Source organism: Manduca sexta, chromosome 27, assembly GCF_014839805.1.
Source record: "Manduca sexta isolate Smith_Timp_Sample1 chromosome 27, JHU_Msex_v1.0, whole genome shotgun sequence".
NCBI lineage: Eukaryota > Metazoa > Arthropoda > Insecta > Lepidoptera > Sphingidae > Manduca > Manduca sexta.
Window position 1 is genome coordinate 16,206,614 of NC_051141.1, and position 21,477 is coordinate 16,228,090.

At 33.4% G+C, this 21,477-nt stretch overlaps 2 protein-coding genes and 1 long non-coding RNA gene across 4 annotated transcripts; 1 reads left to right on the top strand and 2 right to left on the bottom strand.

Annotated features, from left to right (window-relative positions):
• Nucleotides 1-61: 61 nt before the first annotated feature.
• LOC115439913 (LETM1 domain-containing protein 1) lies at nucleotides 62-8,259 on the bottom strand. 2 transcript variants are annotated; one of them, XM_030163980.2, is made up of 4 exons: nucleotides 8,057-8,259; nucleotides 6,498-6,860; nucleotides 5,627-5,915; nucleotides 62-2,444 (listed from the first exon to the last, which is right to left on the bottom strand). In XM_030163980.2, the coding sequence occupies exons 1-4, from the start codon at nucleotides 8,155-8,157 to the stop codon at nucleotides 2,121-2,123; spliced, it is 1,077 nt and encodes a 358-aa protein (XP_030019840.1). In that variant the 5' UTR covers nucleotides 8,158-8,259; the 3' UTR covers nucleotides 62-2,120. The 2 variants fall into 2 exon arrangements, with proteins under 2 accessions (XP_030019840.1, XP_030019841.1); XM_030163981.2 differs by having other exon boundaries at nucleotides 8,050-8,224.
• Nucleotides 8,260-11,462: 3,203 nt separating this feature from the next.
• Nucleotides 11,463-12,217, bottom strand: LOC119190860. The gene is made up of 2 exons (XR_005113235.1): nucleotides 11,993-12,217; nucleotides 11,463-11,709 (listed from the first exon to the last, which is right to left on the bottom strand). It is a non-coding gene; the product is annotated as an uncharacterized LOC119190860 (long non-coding RNA).
• An 846-nt stretch (nucleotides 12,218-13,063) lies between these two features.
• On the top strand, nucleotides 13,064-21,477 carry LOC115439934. Its single transcript, XM_037444178.1, has 9 exons — nucleotides 13,064-13,377; nucleotides 13,573-13,687; nucleotides 14,173-14,269; nucleotides 14,697-15,949; nucleotides 16,191-16,301; nucleotides 19,269-19,446; nucleotides 20,039-20,257; nucleotides 20,437-20,452; nucleotides 20,509-21,477. Exons 1-9 carry the CDS (start codon nucleotides 13,361-13,363, stop codon nucleotides 21,065-21,067), a joined length of 2,565 nt encoding a protein of 854 aa, XP_037300075.1. The 5' UTR covers nucleotides 13,064-13,360; the 3' UTR covers nucleotides 21,068-21,477.

The following is a 21,477-nucleotide window of genomic DNA, read 5'->3' on the forward strand; positions in this document are numbered from 1 at the left end:
TATTTAAAAATTTGCATTCAATTTTGCATATCATATTCATAGTTAAATAAATAAACACAAGTTTTGAACAATCATTAGTATATTCATTGACAATAGTTTTAAATACATTCGCATGTTTCTTTTGGCGGGCCAAAATATGTCATACATTATATAATTTAAATTTATGGGCCAACAGTGGCGAAGGGTAACATTTTCCAAAAGGGAACCCGGCACAACATATAGATACTACTAATATGCATAAATGTAGTTTGCAAATTGTTCCAATGATTATAATTAGATTTTATATAAGTTATAAAAGAGAAGCCGACAGGAATCGAGTTACTTACCTTCGCCACTGTAGACCAAATAGAATAAACATGGATATAGTACAATAGCTTTTCAAACCCATTATAAGCAAAGCTTCATAAAATAAGTGCAAATGAATGAACCCTTCCTAGCTGAATTTCGGCCACGGCAACCAATCTTAGAATCAGTCAGGTACACAATAGATATTGTACTACATATGTGTGTGCGCCAGAGTACACAAGTGGCATTTCTATTCTTTCACATGCATTGACCGGAGAGATCAGGCGCAGCATCAACTTGCAATGCAACGTGCAAAACAATGGTAGGACGAAACCTGTCATATGAATACAAAAAATAAATAAATTTATCCCTCACAGGGACATAACTAATAACATAATAATAATCAACAATTTAAGGTGTACAATGTACACTTAGAAATTATTATACAGTGGTCATTGATAATGTGTATTTTGTGTAAATATTTAAGAATATAATACAATGTATTCTAATCATTTCGCTTTTGATTTTTTTGTGGTTGTATTCGTTTTTATTTATACTTTAAACACATTTTCTAATTGCAAATATATTAAAAATAGTCTTGATAGTTCGAAAATTAAAATCGTTTGGGATCATTTATTGAAATCGGCGGTTGGTTAACGATTTGAACCTTTATCGATAGTTCATAGACAAGTTCAGTGGGAAACTAGAAAATCTTTCTAAAATCTTAAGTCTATGGCAAACTAGATACGTGAATAAAGAAGTAGGAAGTATAATACTGCTTTATCGTACAATGCTAAGTAATCTGCTTTAATTAATACAATACGTGTTCTTTTATTTTTCCCTCTAAATTAAAACACCAAAAATTACACTTTGGTATAACATTTCAAAAATATAATATTTTATGCAAAAATACTATTCCAAAATCACTTTAGAAAACTCACGTGTAAAATATATGTAATATATCTTTGTTATTTTGTATCCATAGAATTGAACTCGGCACATTAGTGGCATAGGGGGAAACGTTTAGATTTGTAACTTTCACGATCAAACATAAATGACGTTTCAATAGTTCGGGAATTTTTAAAGTGGGCCTGAATGGGGAAATCCGCAATTATGAGGAATAACGATATATGCTCAGTTGTCTTGGAAACGATAATGATGAAAACTAAAACTGCATCATTGGTACCTTGAAAAATCAATATTCCTAGCCAGAAATCGGATCAATTGATTTTGACAAAAAAACACTATTGTTACACTGTTTGATGGTCACTAATAAGGATCAAATTCTCGAAAGTAATGACATACGAGCAAAGACATTAAACTATATTATAGTTAGTTATAGACCGGCGGACATCGGGGCCAAATTTTTGCCCCAAAAGTTATTACCTATTGGTAATAAGTCGCTATCTCATTTGAAATGACCGTATGACAAGATGTCACAGCGTCTTAGATATTAATAAAAAATAATATATTTACAGAAAATATGCTAATATTCGCATTGAAAACGTACTAATCATGATATGGGAAAAATAGAAAATATTTTACGCTGGTGTTTGACTATGTTAAGGTAGATTGAACAACCATTACATAAGCACAAAATGTTTGTATCACTACATTAAAATTATACCAAAGACTTTCGAACATTTTACGCTATTCCGATTGTTTGGGATATCCCCACCTACGCCCAGTTGTAAAGTTCAATTTGCCACATATCGTCAAAATCGGATGCCAGTAACCAACCTAAATCTTATTATTAATAGCGAGCAAAGTGCATGCATTTATCGTTTACGACAAATAAGCAAGCGATATTCTAAAAATTTTCTTTCAACTCCGTGTCAGTAAATCAGAACCCAATTTTGTGGATGGTTGTACGCAAAGAATATTGGACAATGCAATAACAGCGAGTATGTCGACTTGTCAACATATTGCGATACCAGAAGCCATTTTGAGAGCCATTCTTTCATGTCCTGGTTTGAGAGATTGTTCCCGTTTAGCCCCCGTATGTGGCAAGCGTTCCGCAAACTCTCCGCGTTTAGAGATTCAACACCGCCCTCCCGGATAATGGCTTGATCCATTTCTAAAAGTAAAAACGCTCTGTATTTCAACTTGTTTCTTCTGAGAATTGTTTTTCTTAAGCCGTGCATTTTCTGTAGGTGTCCCTGGAATTAGGAGAACACAAAAATTATTATTGTGTTCGGGAAACGTTGGGACAGAGATTTTGGATTTGCGAATTGACAATACACTCGCAAACGAATTAATGAGTATTTCTCAAAATTAATATACGCAACGAAATAGTTTTATAAGACTGTCTGTCTCCTCTTTTTTATTTGACTTAATACATCTGTTCTATTAAATGATATGAATAATTAATGTATTAGCACAACAAAAAATAAAAATATAGAAAAAAATCTTAATAAAATTTCACACACACATCACGCATTTATCCCCAAAGAGGTATGCAGAGGCGCAACCAGAGCACCCACGTTTCGTCCCTTGATGTGAGAGGAGGCAAGCCTATCGCCATAATGGCCACAAATCCCAGACTAGCCTGATACTGAGCAGAAAAAACTAAATAACACTGCCTGACTCGGGATGCGAACCCAGGACCTCGAGAACTTTGCCGTTCCACGCATGCAGTACAAATACACCACCGAGGTTATAATAAGGTTTCGTAAAAACTAATTCGTCACGTGCATTTATTTCGAGAAATATATATGTATGTTTCTTAATTTTCAATTTCGCTTCTTTTATCCTTGCATATTTTACACATGGCTGATGCCTAACATGTTAGTAACAATTGAATACATTTTGTAAATAAAAATACGTAATATGAGATGTCGCGAGCTTTATGAGTAAAAAATATGGTAAGAAAATGTGTTCAATTTTAATTAGGTTTATAAAATAAAATATTAATTTAATTTGGACTAAGTTTATCCGAAGAACAATATGGCTAATATAGGCAACCGAAACGTTGCGGATCGTTATAATTTAAAATTTATCAGAAGCCTATGCTAGGTTTAAATTTAATTTTAAAATGACAACGATAAACGGATGCTTGATACTATGCCTCCACAGTAAAAGTATAATGAAAAGTAAAAATTATTAATTAATTTCTTAAAAAAAAACGCTAATGTTCTTTGTAATTAAATTTATCTTTTATTTTTATCAACATGTACAGAAAATAAAAGAAAAGTAAAGTTGAGAAATAATTATAATATATTGAGAAATATTTGAGCCACATTTTTTATACCTATCTGAATCTTGTGACTAGTTTCACTTTGGTAGTATTATTATTAATAAAATCTACTGTTTATTTATTATTCGCAGCAGCGCACTATGCTATAATTATATTTGTTTTATTCAACTTCAATAAACCGAATAAACGGAGTAGTTACTTATTTTAACTAATTACATTTTATGAGCTCTTTACACTTTTTATTTCTTGATTCATTGTAAATAATAAAATATTTATAAACAAAATTAAATAATTAAATAATTAAAACAAGACTAGACATATTCGTAATAATTTTTAAATATCTCAATCTAATAAAAATGGTCAGGCAATATATTGATATAATAAACGTGAACTCAGAACTTAAATTCAGAATTCACTTTAATTATAACAAGTACAAGATGCCGCAACAACGCGGCGTAGAAGAAAAGTGCCTAAGATTATTATCGACGCAATTATTCGTCCACACAGACGTTGCGTGGTGTAAGCGCAGGCGTTGCATCACAATATATATTAATGAAGTCAACATAACTACAAAACCGTTACATAGCGAAACATTTCTTTAAACGATAACGCTCATCGTCTACAGAGACAGTAATGCAACATGTTAATATAAAATTTGATTACATCAAGTATCACTAAGCTCCTTATAAAAATTGCTCCACTGTTTCATCCGTGATTTGCTAATATCGAGTGGGTAGATGTCAAAATATTTTTTATTTTATTATTTAACACGAAAAAGTGTTTGAACTGCGCCTGAAGTGCTTAAGTATTCTTTATAATGATTGTGTTGTGTTATGCCTTTTGTTAAATAATAAAAAAAAAATGATGATAATCGCGATGCTTCGTAAAGAGTATTGAATGGCAACAGATGGCTATCTCATACCATTCGCTACAATCATGCCTACTGAGCTACTTCTTCACGCTACGGCGGAAGTGGATCGACTGCGGCAAATATAAATTTAAGGGACAGCATTTGACATTACCATTAGACTTTAGAGCCAAGCACAGGAGCGTATAGCATGGGCAAGAAAACAAGCACAAAATAGCGGTAAAACTAAAGAACACAAAAAGTATTACAGGGCTGGTATTATTGTTAAATATTACACACAAATGATACCGTTGCACAATTATTAGAAAATATATATCGCCAGTGAACAGGATATGCATTGAGACTAATCTAGCTCAACGAAATGTGCTACGCTAATAGTAAAATATTTATCAACATTTTTACTATTATTATGTGTAACCTTTACTTTTATTACTGTAAAATTAGCGAGCTGGGATCGCATCGTACTGACGCTTTGCTATTGCTGTCAATCAATACTATAAAATTTGAGCCGCTTTAGAGTTTACTAACAAATTGCATTCGCATCGTTGAATTAAATAATGAGCTCACTCTTTATGTGCCCACAAAAGTCAGCTCTCAAAAACTTAACTAGATAAAGAAATGCAAAATATACGTTTATCAACAATCACAATTCGCACATAGCATTATAGATTGGTTGCATGATTGATTTAAAAGATAAGGACAAAATATTCTGGCACATTTTTTTGTTTTTATAGAATTTTCAGAATTTGGTGGAAAAATATTTTTCTGTTTGTAAATATACGACACACATTATACAAACATCGGAGTTATTTTAGAATTTAAAATATAGCAGTTTAATATCCTAGATGCGAATTTAATCCTGGAAATATTTAATATATATTTTTTCATTCTATCTGTCGGGCCATTTGAATCTCAATATAAGTTATGTTCACTTATCATTTATTTTATCGAAATATTATGTAGTTTTATCATTTTACTATTAATGTATGATGGACGTATCATCACAGCATATCAAGTGCTGTTAGTGGGTACGAATGGTGTTACATTTCATTCTGAAAATTATATAGTTTACATCGGAACTGTTGTTGTAAGAATTGCATTTTTATAGGAATAAATAGCACATCCACCACATACAACATTTATGTAACATTACGTCCACTGCAGACATTCTGTAGTACAAACAAGATTTCACAAAATTAGAAAAAGCATTGTCAAACGCAAACGCAATTGGCGCACACAAGTTGTTAATGATACATGAATCAGAACTGTTAACTTACCATATGCACATATGTCAAACTATTCAAGTGATACGGCTCTTTGCTAAACAACTCTTTACAATCGAGCAAGTCGTTAGGTGATGGATGGACTCCGGAACCAAGCGATGCCACCACACCCCTCCATTTTCTTTTTAATTCACTGTCAGGGATATCTTCGACTTTGGCTTGTAACGCTCTGAACACAGGCTTATTGTGCCTCAGACGTTCAGTCAAATCTTGCCTTGTGAATTCAACTTTTTGCTGGATAGACCAGAAGTGGGAGCACAGTAGTTTCCGCGGTTTTAGAAACCTGGAATTTAGAAAATATTTAAGTTTATTAATGTGTTGTCATTTTATTTTTCTTATATGTATGTTAACTAACAATTTAATATCTATGTATTATTATATCACATATTTTCTACATAAAAGCTGATTTTTTAAAAATAATGGGAATATTTATGAGGAACAATTATTTTTTTGCATAATTATTATGCATATAAAAAAGTTATTGCATAAATCATAGAATGGATTTGCATGAATTTTGCATGCAGAAAGACAAGTCTTGTGTTTTTACATAATAAATTATTTTTTATTGACAGAAAGTTAATGAAAGACTATTCTAATAAAACAACACTTCAGAGGCCATAGAAAGATAATGTTATTCTGCATCATAACTTATAACAAAATTACCCAATAAATACCTAAACCAGGAACAAATATAATAATACAAGGTTACATAAATAAATAATCCCCAACTGACTCGCTTCAAGATCTGTTAAAGCTCCTCATTGAGCAGTTGACTTCTCACAGACTCTGGCTTGGTGGCTGTCAATAATGTGCTATAGACTTGACATTTAAATCTTAGAAATACTTGCGTAATAAAGATACTTACGCCAAAGGAAATATAATATAATTCCCAAAAGGTATCGCAGAAAGAATTAATACAGGGGCAATTCGCCACATATCTGAAGGCATTTTCTCATAAAGCTCCAATTCTTGCCTGCTCATCTTTGAGAAGCCACGGTCCTTTGCCACCTTAAGCCGTAGTGAAATATACATCTTCAAATCACGTAGGAAATCTTTTATTCCCACACTGAATACTCTGTACATTTTAACAGCATTCGGAAATCTGGTCTCCAGTACTTTTGTGTAGTTCTTAACGTAATCTATATATCTCTGTACTACATACATTCGTAATTTCTCTTTTTCATTTCTGAGTGCCTTTGTGTGCTTCAGTCGGTTGATGGTCAGGAACCTGGAATGTGACAATGGTGTATGTGAATATTTTTCAGAATTTAACTGGTATGTTAAAAAAAATTCAATTAATGTCATTGGTAAAATTGTATGGTTTTATGTAATTATGAAAAATCATGAAAATTAATTAATCTTATTAAAATGAATGTCTATATAATTTCTGTAACTATAAGAGTTCCTTTAAACTGTATTAATAAAATTATTTGATTATTCAATTCAAATATTGAATAATCTATCATAGTCATTTAATTATTGGTATTGCTATGACCAAAGTTCAATTTTCATATGGGAGCACCATTACTTTATAAATTAAAAAATAATTATTTTATTAATAATACTGTTGAGTGTGTATTGATGGCTGACTGGCTTATATCAAACTCAACTATACCTTATTGCCCACTGAATATTGTTTACATAAAAAACAGTATAAATAATTTTATTCATTGAACTCCCACAATGCTACTTTTAAAAATAGAACAATCTTTAAACCCTCAATCATGAGTAAAACATTAAAGGGATGTCAAATATGAAATGGATTATAATTAAAGAGATGGGACTGGTTGTGGATGAGGATAAATTATAGAGATTACAATAAATCTAGAGATGGTGAGGTACCATCATTATGCTCCATTGCTAGTTTAGGTTTGGGATTCAGCTTAACTAAACATGGAGTCTTCCCCTAAACAGAGTTATGAATAAATGTAGACTAAAACAGAGATATTTATCTATTAGCAGTTTATTTTGTCCCACATTTAATTTAATATGAAACGTGAATTGAGTAAAAATGTTAACCAACAAAAAAAAAATACCATAATCTTTAACAGCAGTACCTTATTTTCACTTTGAGAATAACTTTGCTATATTTAAATAAGTTACCTATCCAACATCGCAATGAATATTTGACACTATTCCATAATTTAAATAGTACTAATCTATTTATTTAAGTACTATAAAGTACTAAAAAATGTATTAATTACGTCACGTAAAATAGATATAAGTAACTTTAGACTAGAACTATTGGTAGTAAAGCCGCTATTTATAATATGCTTAAAAATATTATCTGTAATAAGGTTCTAATTATTGAACAAAATATACTTTACGTCTAAAATAATGCGTAATAAATGCTGTAAATAATAATTCTTGGCTTCAATTTAGGTTGTTTACGGTTACAAAATACCAATGTTGATTACCTCATACCTGTTCCGCTCGATTTGCTGGAAACTGCGGCTTGCTATCGCACTTGTGCGACCACAGTACATTATTGTATTGGATAATGTGGCTATTTTTTGTGCAAGCATTTTAAAAATTATATAAATACGCGAGTTACAAAATGATCCACAATTCGCCTTCCTCTTCCAAAAACAAAATCAAAACTGAGTTATGAGTGTTGTGTTGCCAGATGTTGTCATACCTGCCAATTAAATTAAGAAAGCCCCAAAGTATAGGGATTTCCTGAGAAGAACCTCGCCTAAAAAACTAGGCGACAAAAAACTCGATTGTTTTTATCTAAAACCTTTTTAATACAACTAATTATATACTGCATGAAGTAGTCTAAAACTTTGGATTGGTATTTTGTTCCGCAGTTTAATCTTCTTTATAATCTTTTTCGAATGCGCTAAACTTGTGTTATAATATATCTAGGTAATTAAATTGTCAAAAACGTTTGGTCAATTTCTATGAAAAATTTGTAAAATGTTATACATAGATCCAAAAATGCTCGTATTTATACTTACTGTTCATTGCGCCTCTAAAGGGAAACCCCCAAAACATGACATCTAAAAAAGTCCAAGTCCATAAATATATACGATCGTGTCCATACTTATTTTTTTTTTCAAGTATTATTTAACTATATGAAATGTTTCGATGTGGGGAGTTTATTACCTGTATTAGCATTATTAAAATTTAAGTCCAATCATTTTCTTATCCCAAATTTCCTTAAAACTTGCCGAAAAAACGGCTCAAAGCAGTGATATCCAATGCGCTCTGTCTCGATCTATGCACTATACAGTGCGCAGGAAATGCAAGAATGCGTGGCGTGTGCCGCTACGCCCTGCACCAAGTGGATTGTGGCTTAGATGGATGCGATCATGCGGTCAAACTCAACTTAGGCCCTCTAAACCAAACATATATTTACATTACACTTAGTTTAAATTTAACACTCATTTCTTATTTAAAACATATTAAGCTTATACTTAACTAGTCGTAATAATTTGTCCATACATCTGATAATATTTTCACCGCTAAAATGTACCTACCTAAGTATCGATTTTATGCAAGATTACAAATTATTAAAACTGGTTGCATTGCTGAATTTAAATAGAACAGTAATATCTTAAAAATATTGGTATTGGTCAATATGCCCCATTCAGAATGATAATATACTTACCTATTTACTTATACGTAGGGAAAATGCTTGTTGAATACTACATATAAAATTATGTGTTGGATTCTTGCATTTATGAAATAAATAGGTGAATCACAGCCTAAAGCCCTTATACTTATTGTATTTTTATGAACAAAAAAGAAATACTTATTAGTAAAACACAAAAGTGAATAGGCGATTTGACGTTTTGAATTTGTTCAGCTAATTTTGTGGCTGACTGTACTTATGAGTTATGATGCTCGACTCGGGATATAACAAATTGTTCCGGGTGAATTAGGAAACCATTTTCTAATACTTACATAAAGTCCAAATTAAGTAATTATTCTTATTAACCTTACACTGTCGCCTCCTCTATATATTTGCAGACATTAAAGTCTAGTTTATCACTAAATTTCCACTAATTAATACTATACTTACTTCCTAGTCAAATATTGAAGGGCCGACCTTTAGCAAAGTACTTGGTCTTCGTGGCCACACTTGCAGTTTCATGTGACAGCAATAGGAAGGCCCAATATACGTCCCTCTCCTTACCACTATCCCACTGATTTGGGGAAGAAATCTCATTTTTCCCAGTACAAAAACAACACCTATGTTTATGAATTCTGCACTTTATCCAAAGAGACTAAATATAAAGGAATTTCTTATAAAATTAGAAGGTAAGTATTTGAACAGTGGATATTTGGTACACCATGAGGGGACCTACCGAAGTCGATGAGTAAAAATTTTGTAATCAAAACTAATATTAGCTTGAACTTAATTTTATTATTTGAGCAATGGAATTTGCAGGGTTTGCCCATATTCCTTAAGATAAGAGGCATTCTATTGTTGATGTGAACAGTGAAAAAGAGAAAATATCTGCTCAGAACAACTAAGTACGACTTTGTAAACAATGCATTTATAATGATTTGCAACGCTGCCATAAAAATAAATAAAGAAGAGGGTATTCATATAATATTGAGTATCAGCCATTATTATTCTTTAAAACATGTGTCATAATGTTTTTCATCCTATTGAAGGATCAATCAAGCAAACCTTTCTATTAAAATTTCAAGATAATGAGCACAGATGAAAGATTTCCAGCACAATTGTAATAAGATAATCAGGTTGAATAAATTTGATATCATTTTCATAAAAAAAAAAGAAGGAATTACATGAAACGGCAATCTTTTAAATGCAATTTTAGTTAATTGTTTATATCAATGTTCAAGTTTCAGAGCCAATATATTTTATAATATGATGTTTGCAATAAGAAAATATCATGACTTTATTATCATTCACTTTACTTGGAGTATAAATAAAAATTCTGATAGTTTAAGCACAATATTTATTTAGATTTCAGTAATTCTACTACAAATTGATTTTTCTTCTCTATAATATAATTAATTTAGACTACTTTGGCCTCTTTCAAGTTATACTTTTGCATAATGAGCATAATAGTAAAATCGCTATCTACATTAACAAGCATGATTATAATGAATATGGATACTATATTAATGTTATGATTAGTCATTCTACAGAAGCGATCTAAAATTTCACTTTGGAATGTTTATTTATATTATTACAATAAATGCAAATGTTATGTTTGGCTAATCCATCAAGATCTAGTAAGGTATAAAAAATTTAAAAATATATCCAAAAAACTGGTTAACAATTTGTTTCTTAACTTAGAAAAAGACAAAGCAAAAAACAGTATGTAATCAAGATTTTTTTTTAAATTACTGTTCAATGCAAACAAAAACTATTGATCAATTCAACATAGAACAAATTTTTTAGTTTTTATTAAACTAAAATTTTAAGATTGTATATTGCATTAATTCCAAAAAACATATCTAAAAGATAGTCATTTACAGTTTGAAAATTCATGCCGTCCATCATGGATGTGATACACCATTATTTTTCACATATCACTGGTTGGAAAAATACTAGCTCCTTCAATCAGAAATGTTCGTATCTCATCTACATCAAACGCAATGACAATATTATACAGCGTCAATATACATATTACAGTACTCTAGGTTGATTACAATGCTATAACTAGACATATGTGTAGCGAACAGAGGACAAGAATTAAGCAATATCCAATAGGATCTACCTATCTCTAGTGTGCTTAGATTCAAAATGAATGACAGTATAGTCTAGTTAGATTGTACTAGAATACCGAAAATGGCACATAGACTGCTCTGGATCTTGCAGTCTGTCAAGTAGGTGGCCTTTCCATTGCATGTCCCTATAAGGAACACCTTACTGATTGCGTTGCCTGTGAAGGTTTTCCCTTATCTTGTTGATCAGCTCCCTCTTGATCGAGTCGGGCACAAGAGCGCGGGCACGCGGGGTCACCTGGTTGACCAACATGTCAAAGGTGACATTGTTGGGCCCATTGTTCTCTTTGACGAATTTGCGACACATAGCCCTGACTTGGTCTCTCCAGCCGCACTCAATAAGCCGCTTTCTAAGCAGTTCCTTGAATCTGTAATCATATCACTTGTAAGACAAGCTCTGGGTATGGTGAGGGTAATGGTATAAGGTGCAATTTATCGTTAGTACCTGTCCCGGTCGCCACTGGAAGTCAAGCGGGGATGAGCCTCTTTGATCAAGATATTTTCATTATCGAAAGTCATGTTTATTCTTAAAAGAATTTAAAAATATATTAGTATTACAAGTGATATGAATTAAAAAATACAGTAATAGACCTTAGACAAAAGATAATGGAAACGAAAAGGATCTAAAGGCTAAATTACTTTCATACATACCAATTAAGACCGTCGACACCTTTTACTGATTACTGGGATACTTTATATCCGACTATTTTAACGTACCGACACACAATACCTACCTCAACACAGCTCGACACTCAATACGAAATACTAGAGTAATGGCCTATACAATTTTAAAATTCAATACTTGTAATCGGTGTTGCCAATTATCATTTTTAAAAAGTAGTAATTACCAAATTTGTTGGTTGAAATTAGTATATTTATTCTTTTTTTGTCTAATTTCTTGTGGAGCCTCACATAATATTGTATAGGAGCACGAAAAAAATATAAATTGCGGCTGTATTTTATTCAGTTCCAACTATTTTTTTTAATTACTTAAGAAAATACCTATAAATTAATGTTTCTTACACCAATCGATGGTAACAATTGCTTCTACATCAAATATTTTCATATTTTCAATAATAGGAAGATTTATTGCTTTTGGTAGATTGGTTGGCTAGTCGTGGAATTGGTAGATTTATCGAATAGTTGTTTATATATTTTGGCAATACTTAGGGCAACTGCTTGTAATTATTACCTCAGAAATTAGTTCTTTAATTCTTTAATTTTTTTCTGAGTTATTACTATTCGTCAAAATTGCAGAAGGCAAACGGAAGGAGGTTAGACAAAGAGAATTATAATATATATGAGGTTGGATATGTTATTTATCTATGGATGACCGGAAACAGTTTATTGACATTAAGTTCGATGTTGACTGTCTAACATTTCATAATATCCCCTATTTTTAAATAAACTTATCTTGCTTAGAATTCCTTGAAAACCTATATAATATTTGGGTGTCTTTTTGTTAAATTTAATAATAATATTCTATTAAGCGTATGGTAAATATATGATTATGTTGATTATCTACACAAATCACTAGGCAACTGAAAACGGCAACAATAGCGGCGGTCGGTAGGTCCATTACATTGTTAAAATATTTGTATTGATGTGATTAAACAAAATTTAATCTGGCAACATAGAGCTCAGGCTAGGCCTAGCCAAGTTCACAGCTAGAGGTAGAATCTATTATAATTCTCTTTGGATAGTCCTTAAGGAGTAAATCAAACCAAAAAAAAAAAAAAAATCTCTTTGGATAGAATAATTTTGAGCGGACTATATCGTAGTGTTATATTATAATTTCCATATATATCATAATTCTCTTTGGTTATATTCTTTCTGGACTATAATATAATATAGGTACGCAGCATGTAAAAATGCGCACCGCCCCGTCCCGCCCCGGCTAGTTGACGGAGAGCCAATTGCTTGTCATTGTTCTGAGAGCCAATGTCACAAAAAGTAAAAAATATATATTACTATTCTCTCAGTCACTGACAGTTGATTAGTGACAGAAAGCAGACAGAAATGGATTTGAAACCGCGGTTAGTTCAAAAATGTGGAGTTATTAAGCTTCGAAGCGTTCACTTTCGAAGTGTACAGACGACTTCATCAAGGCTACAACTACTACTGAAGGCCGCTTCCTACAGGCTAGCCTGGACTTCTTTAGCCTATTTTCAGCAGAGGGCTGTGATGATGCATTAACTTATAAGATTTAAAAATATATATCTTGTTTTTAGATTTTCACGCAGCTGTCCGGAATGTAAAACTCCCAACGATGGAGAATTCAAGAAAATACTTGACCTACAGAATTCCGGTCTTGTCGTTTACATTCACAAAGAAGAGAATTCCCCGGTAAACATTTTTTACCTGTAGGTATTATTAATAATCTTAGAGATATTATGAAAATGGTTTAAAACGAAATTACGAAAACATAGCGAGTTCACCTAGGTACGTAAAAATATTTGGAGTAAAAGTCTTACTGCGTAGCTTTATGGGTAAATAAATAATCCGGGACATGGACAATTGGTTTATTTTTTGTCCTAATTTCATCAAAATCCGCCCACCTGTTCACGTTTACTTTTAATATTTTATGGTATTAAGATTAGATTTCAGAGTATACCTTCTTAGGTATCTAACACTAATTCAAAATTGCTTAGATACCTATACCCTTAACATATGCAAATGCAATCAATGCAGCGTGACCCGTGGTGCGTGAATATTCGAAAGAAACAAGATTTATTGTTTTGGATCATTGGGTAGTTGACCTCCATTTCATTACAAATATTTCCGTAATGTAGATATCTACCATCTGTATATTTTCCTGGTTTTTCTGTTAGGATGAAAGGAAAATTAGTGAAAGGAAAAATGAGTACTACATATTACACAACACCAACCACAAAGACTTGAAAAGGCCAGATTTTATAAATGAGCTTTGTAAGTACTTTTAAAAGATAAGTGTAAAAAAATTTAAAGTCATGATAAAACTATGGTCTGGGATACATCGAAATCAAAAATATACTTACACACACACACATTTTATCCCCGAAGGGGTATGCAGAGGGGCAACCAGGGCATCCACTTTTCGCCAAGTGTGTTCCGTCCCATGATGTGATAGGGGGCGAGCCTATCGCCATATCGGGCACAAATTCCAGACTCCGGGCTGATACTGAGCCGAAAAACCTAAATATCACTTTGTCCGACCCGGGATTCGAACCCAGGACCTCAGAGCGCTGCCGTACCGCGCATGCAGTAGGTACAACTACGCCAAGGAGGCAGTACAATATATTTAACATTTTATTTATTTAGTACGTTACTGTAGGATAAGGTAATAAACAATAAGTCATATAAATCTTTTTTATAGGCCAGTACAAAACTAGATGTTATCGCTGTAGGACAATAGTACAAAAAGTGCGCAATTTATTAGATGAGATATCAGCAATAAGGAGAAATGACGTTCTTGGCGTATGCACATATTGCAAGAAGGTCAACCCTGCTGGGAAATGTAGGAGATGTGAATTTATAATTGAAAAATTTCGGAATAATAAAGCGAAACAAAATGAAGATCGTCAAACTAAAGTCAACACATGGTTGAGTAGGGTACGAGAATTTCTTGAGTCCTTTTTGGAGGAAGAAAAATCTTGCAGGCACAGATCACACCGAGAGAGTTCGGTTACTGAGCTGCAAAATCTTTTAGAAGAATTGAAATTACCTCTGACCATGCGCGAACCAGATATAGAGCTGTTCACAACCGCTGATTCCCAGGTAGTGATTTCTCAAAGTAAAGAAATGCTTGAAGAACTATTATCTAAATTGAAATTACGTGGTGAAGAAAGTTTCATGTCAGGTTTTCACATGTCTCCGTCAGCATCTCAATCCACTTGCGTATGTAAACATTTGAGAGATAATAAATTTTTAGTATTGCCTCCTCTGACGGAAACACAGGAAATTGTGGATACAATGCCGATTCAGGAGAGTGATAAAGATATCAAAGAGGGGATAAAAATAGGTCTAAGTGAAAAGAAATCTGATGAAAGAAAACGTGATTTCGCAGGCTCAAAATCTCGTCTTAAGGAAAACGTGAAAATTGCTGCTAAAGATGGTGCACTACTTAAAAAAAGTACCTCAAAAGAAAAAGGAAAAGCGAGCAAGGAGAACAAACCACCAAAAGAACCCAAAGAACCAAAAGAACCAAAGCCACGTAAAAAGTCTTTATCACCCGAAGAAAAACTAATGTTAAAAATGATGAAGCAAAGAGAACAACAAAAGAAGCAAACCGAAAAACCGGCCAAGAAGGAGAAGTCGATGGTATTGCCCAAGTTTGAAGAATTACCGCCTCTGAAGGTTCACGAGGTCGTAGTCATTGAAGAGTCCTCGGAGAGTATCCTCGAATGTAGAGATCAAAAAGCTGCACGTCCAGTGGAAATGGTGAAAGGTAGTAAGATAGTGAAATTCGCTCCCCGTGCTAATGAGGACGATCTTTCTGTAGAACCGATGCTGTTTAAGACGCAGCCGGTGTGCCCAGAACCAGTGACGGAGCCACCACCACCAGCAACCACTCCCATTCGCAACCCATCAACCGACAATACGCAAAAAAAGCAGAAACAAAAGGACACAGTGAGTATGAAATGAACTGCATTTATTTTGTAAGCCCTATCTAAAATAAAATATATCATTATAATATCATAAAACTAATATATAAATTTGCATGCTGTGGTCTCCTACAATTGAAGAGGCACCTCACATTGCTAATTGTACAAATTGCTACGACATTGTACTTATTATATGCCGTGTATCCTTCGTTGGAGGTCCTTAAATAAATAAATAAAACTAAATCTTTTTTCGAACTTTTTTTAAGGGTTTACAGGTGGAAATAAACACAAAAGGCCTCATAAATTATGAGCTGTCGAATCGTGACTTTATTGACAAAGGGTGGACGCAGCTTCCTACAACGAAGATAATGCGTAGGGTAAGCAAATTATCTATGGTACTTAAAAGAATAAACTATGGGGCCGTTGTTCCATTCGTGATTCGTGTGCCAAATAAATATAATAATGGCACTATTACACTGGATAAGCCTCACCGCCTTCGCCTCGTAATGAATTCTCTATAATTCGCCAGCCTGAAAAGACCCATAACTTTACCTCCCTACGGTTGAATCAATGGCGCCTAAAACGTATGGCGTAAAAAGCAACAATTAATCATATTTTATCCATTGTAATATACTTATAAGGCACTTATTATTTGACATCTGGAAAATGGTATAGGGTTTCTTTATTATTTTAATATATGGGCCCGATACACTGCACCTGATGGTAAGCGGAGTGGGAGTGGAGTGGGGTTCGGATGAGTGTCGACTGAGAAGAGATGGGCATTACTCGCGAGTCGTTACAATTACGCCGGCCAGTTTGTAACCAATTACTATTATACAAATTTAATCATGAACGACATTGAGAATTGCGTCAGTAGCGTAGCTGCCGCAAGAGGCAACCAGGAAAGCAACGAATGTCGCTACATGATTATCTACTATCAAATTCTGTAGCAAAATATTTTTTCAATTATGAATTGCTACGTTAGTGATGAGATTCTAAATGCTGGGTTTGAGTCGTTAAATATTGAAATTGTCTCTCATAGTTTCCGATATTCACAAACGAATAGGTTACAAATAATTGATACAACTTGTTCAAAATGATGACTCATTTCGTTAAAATTACGCGTAAGGTAGAAACGGGTATTAGGAGTCAGAGGGCAATGATGGTCATGTTCATAACATGCAAACAAAAGTTTAAACCACCGAATATCAATCTTAAAGATTCCTTGCATACACCTCTCATTATACCCGCGTCTTGCGAACAGGACACGGCAATCATTTGCAAGGAATATCCTTTACTCGTTTTCGCGCATTTCATGTAATTTTTTCAACTGCACCAAATAAACGATTAGTAGATTATTATGATAACCTAACACAGGGCGGGCGAACTGAAGCTAAAACACCGGAACGCGTTAACGTTTTGTCGACAACTATAAACTATATTTACAGTATTCTGAACTATGTAAAGTAGTCGAAAATTCAACTATTTGAACTAGTTCAACGTTAACGACAAACTACTTCGATGCGTCGAGTGGAAATATCTCGGCAACCGACATTATTGTCTGGGGAATATTCGAAGTTGATGCATGCCGATAGAGATAGGTCTATTAAGCATTATTTACCTTGATAATAGGTATGATTAACCTGGATAACGTTGCAATAGCAACTACGTAGGTCATGTTGTTTACATTATTACATATAGATTAAATTTTATAGTAAATGATTTGAAATTGATCAATCTTCTGTACTCATACACTAACACAGGCAGCCCTTGCCATTCTGTTGGTCCAAACCTGGGCCTCGGTTGTGTTAGAATATTGCCGAGCTTGGAATTTGAACCAAAGACCTCCCGGACGGCCGTATAATTATAACGAGGAGTTTACATCCAATAAAACACATTAAATGTAGTTAATTACACAATCGAGAAGCGTCTTATGAAATGTATTTCAACTATAAATTTAACACGCTTGCTTATTTCAACCGTTTGACGAGCAGTGGAAGTTTAATTTAATAAACTTCGCTGTTGATAAGTTCCCCTTTGCAAATGCGTGCGACGTCGTGAGTGTAAAAGGCATGTGAATCTGCAATCGTGTAAACGGTTAATCGATTTTTTGTATTACCTAGTTTATGAAATCGAATTCTAGATTGTACTAGATTATTTTTTGAACTGATTTAGCTTTTTATTTGGTTTAATCGAAACATATTTTAGCGAATACTTATAACTTAGAAAATGAAATTTATGAATGATGCTAATCACCTATCAGAATTTGGTATTTAATTCTTAGTATCTGGTACCTATAATGTAGAATTTAAAAAGCGGCGGTAGCCTAGTTGGGTACGGAACGGACTGCCGAGATGAATGTCCGCAGGTTCAAAAACCCAATGGTATGATGCCCTTGGGTTTTTGAACCTGCGAACCCTGTGATTTTTTTTAAAAAATATGTGTGTATTCTTTGTGAATTATTGCTTACTTTAACGAAGGAATATATCGCGAGGAAACCTGCATACCTAAAAAGTTCTCTATAGAAATTTTGAGGGTGTGTGAAGTCTACCACTCCGCACTAGGCCAGCGTGGTGGACTAAGGCTAATTCCTCTTAGTAGCAGAGGAGGCCCGTGCCCAGCAGTGGGAAGGTATAGAATACAGGGCTAATAATATTATAATGTAAATTTTACCTAAATTTATGGGTAGACATATACAAATAATTTCTATTACAATACCTTATTTAACTAATAATAAAATAATCGATATTAATACATCACAAAACAAATCGATTCGGCTGAATTCGATAGTTTATTATTCCCATCCCTGATACTTATCCGTAAAACTATCACGATTTACGAGTCAGGGGTGACCTTGCACAGCTTGTTTTCAAAGTAAAACTTTATAGAATTATGTCACTGGTGCAATAGTTTTGAGCTGGAATTTTACACGATGCGAATAAATGGAGTCAGCAAATATTCTCAACAAGCTACTCGTACGTTTATAGGAAGTTTGTGAAAGTAATTTACTAGAATCCCTTTTGAAGAGCTTTAAAATCTACATTTTAATATTCACTGATATTTAACTGCAGTGCTGATTTTACAAGGTTTTAACGGAACTATTTCGAATACTTTTATATTTTTTTAAATAATTGTAAGTAGTAAAATGAAAAAGGTAGATAGATATAAACGCTAGAAGCATAATTAAAACATAATTTTGACGGATTTCCACCGTACGAACTAATATAACATTAATAAAGTGTTTTAAACAATGCATTGCAGTAACATAATCGTAACAAAATTTAGCAATAAGATAAATAATCATTAACTAATATCTACCAATAATTTTCTCAACTATGACGCAGATGAACATATATAAAATGGTGCCAGCAAATCCGAAATACGATTGGTTTAAAATCAACAAGTTGAAGGGAATCAAGTTCTATGACACCGGTGAGACATTGGCCGAGATTGATATGGATGGTTGTGGTCGATGGTACTATAAAAATGGCGGTATCGCGCTCGATTATTATAATGCTGAAGGTATAGTCAATGCTTTGTTCAAACGCGGCCTGTAAATCAAGGTAACTTTGGTGTAAAATCTAATTAGATTTTTTTATTAAAGTACATATATGAGTCGGCGTACACAATCATATTTCTTTACAGAATCACGTTACTTATATTATGTGTTGTTCGCGTCTTGCCTCGCGTGATAAACCTTTTTCGCTAAAAAAGTTCTAAAGACGGTACGATGCCGTCGCAATTTATTTAAAAAGTCATATTCAATAATTTCATTATTTTCCATGGAAGCAGATTACCAGGATAAAAAATTGCATATTATGTGTTAATCCAGGACATGGTCTACTCGTGTGCTAAATTTCATCCCAATCCGTTCAGTTCTCTCTGCGTTAACTTATAGCAAACAAACAAACATGTTCACAAACTTTCGCAGTTATAAAATAAGTAAAAATAAAAATAATATTTTTATCGTACCTATGTATATTGAATACGACTTATAATTTAAACGGTACCCACAGTAAACAATATAAACCGTAAGCTCTATAGCATTTTCTTTGCATCTATTCTAAAATTAAGTAAATCTCTCAGCGATCTAACTTACCTTTCTAATTGACAGAGCTGAACGCCGGCCAGAGGTATGTTGTATATAGTTCTGGCGAGGAGATGGACAGCGGGAAATTGAAACCGTACACTGTGTTGGCGTCTTTTGATTATCTCGGTAACGGCGTGGTCTACGATCAATGCGGCAATATGAGGCAATGCAATCTTGATTTCGAACGCTTTGACGATGTATACGCAGACGATAAGACGTTACGGTTAAATGCACACGGCGTTTGTGACTAATGATTCTGATTGTGTCATGTTCTAGAACATAAATTTGTTGGATTTGGAATACAAAATACCATGGCAATATTAATTAGGAGTGATATTATATAACATAGCTGTTATTGTTATCGAAATATGATGCTTTAGAAAACACTTCTATGTTGAAATTAGTAACCCAAAACTTTACAGTTACTGGAATGTTTTCGTTTGTAAATCTTTATTTATTTCGTTTCAATGATTAAACAATTTTTACATTTTCAGACTGAAGTATAATCAGTCGGAAGGCGTCGTCATCGATTCAAAAATTGGACCTCCAGGGCGTTGGAAATGGCATACGTTGAATGATCCGCCGATTCTCCAACCGGCCTTTATCGACACTAGAGAAAGGCATCCGAGTCCACACATTCAAGAACTAATAAAAACACAGAAAGATAATATAGTACCTCCAAGAGATATAGACCAAAATATGTTGTCGATAGAGTTAGACAACTTCTTAAAGGAGAAGGCACGGAAACTTCTGCAGAAATATAAGCCATTTCAGATCAGAACGAAAGTGTTGAAATTAAATGACAAGTTCTCGTTAAGGATTCTGGATCAAGCAAATATATACCTACTGTTTAGGGATGGTCCAACATCTCTGAAGTTGAATCTGGGAATGCTGTTGTTGAATAACGAAATAATTGATACGGACACAACTGAAGTTAGTGAAGTGGCAACGCCGTACGACAGACGTCCTCCTAGGACCCATAGCGTGGCTGATATACAAAGTAAGGTGGATAGAGCTAAGAAAATGAGCAAGACTAGAGGAATTAGACTTTAATTATTTAAATAAAAGCTAAAAGCATTATAGCGAAGGGTTAACCGCTAACATGAGTCAGTAACCGGAATACACGTTCACAAAGTTAATTAACTTCATCCACTGCAAACGATAAAGATAAATTTAAAGGTCGTATATACTTTTGTAACGACAGACGTCCTCCTAGGACCCATAGCGTGGCTGATATACAAAGTAAGGTGGATAGAGCTAAGAAAATGAGCAAGACTAGAGGAATTAGACTTTAATTATTTAAATAAAAGCTAATAGCATTATAGCGAAGGGTTAACCGCTAACATGAGTCAGTAACCGGAATACACGTTCACAAAGTTAATTAACTTCATCCACTGCAAACGATAAAGATAAATTTAAAGGTCGTATATACTTTTGTAACGAATAATTTATAGTTAAAAATA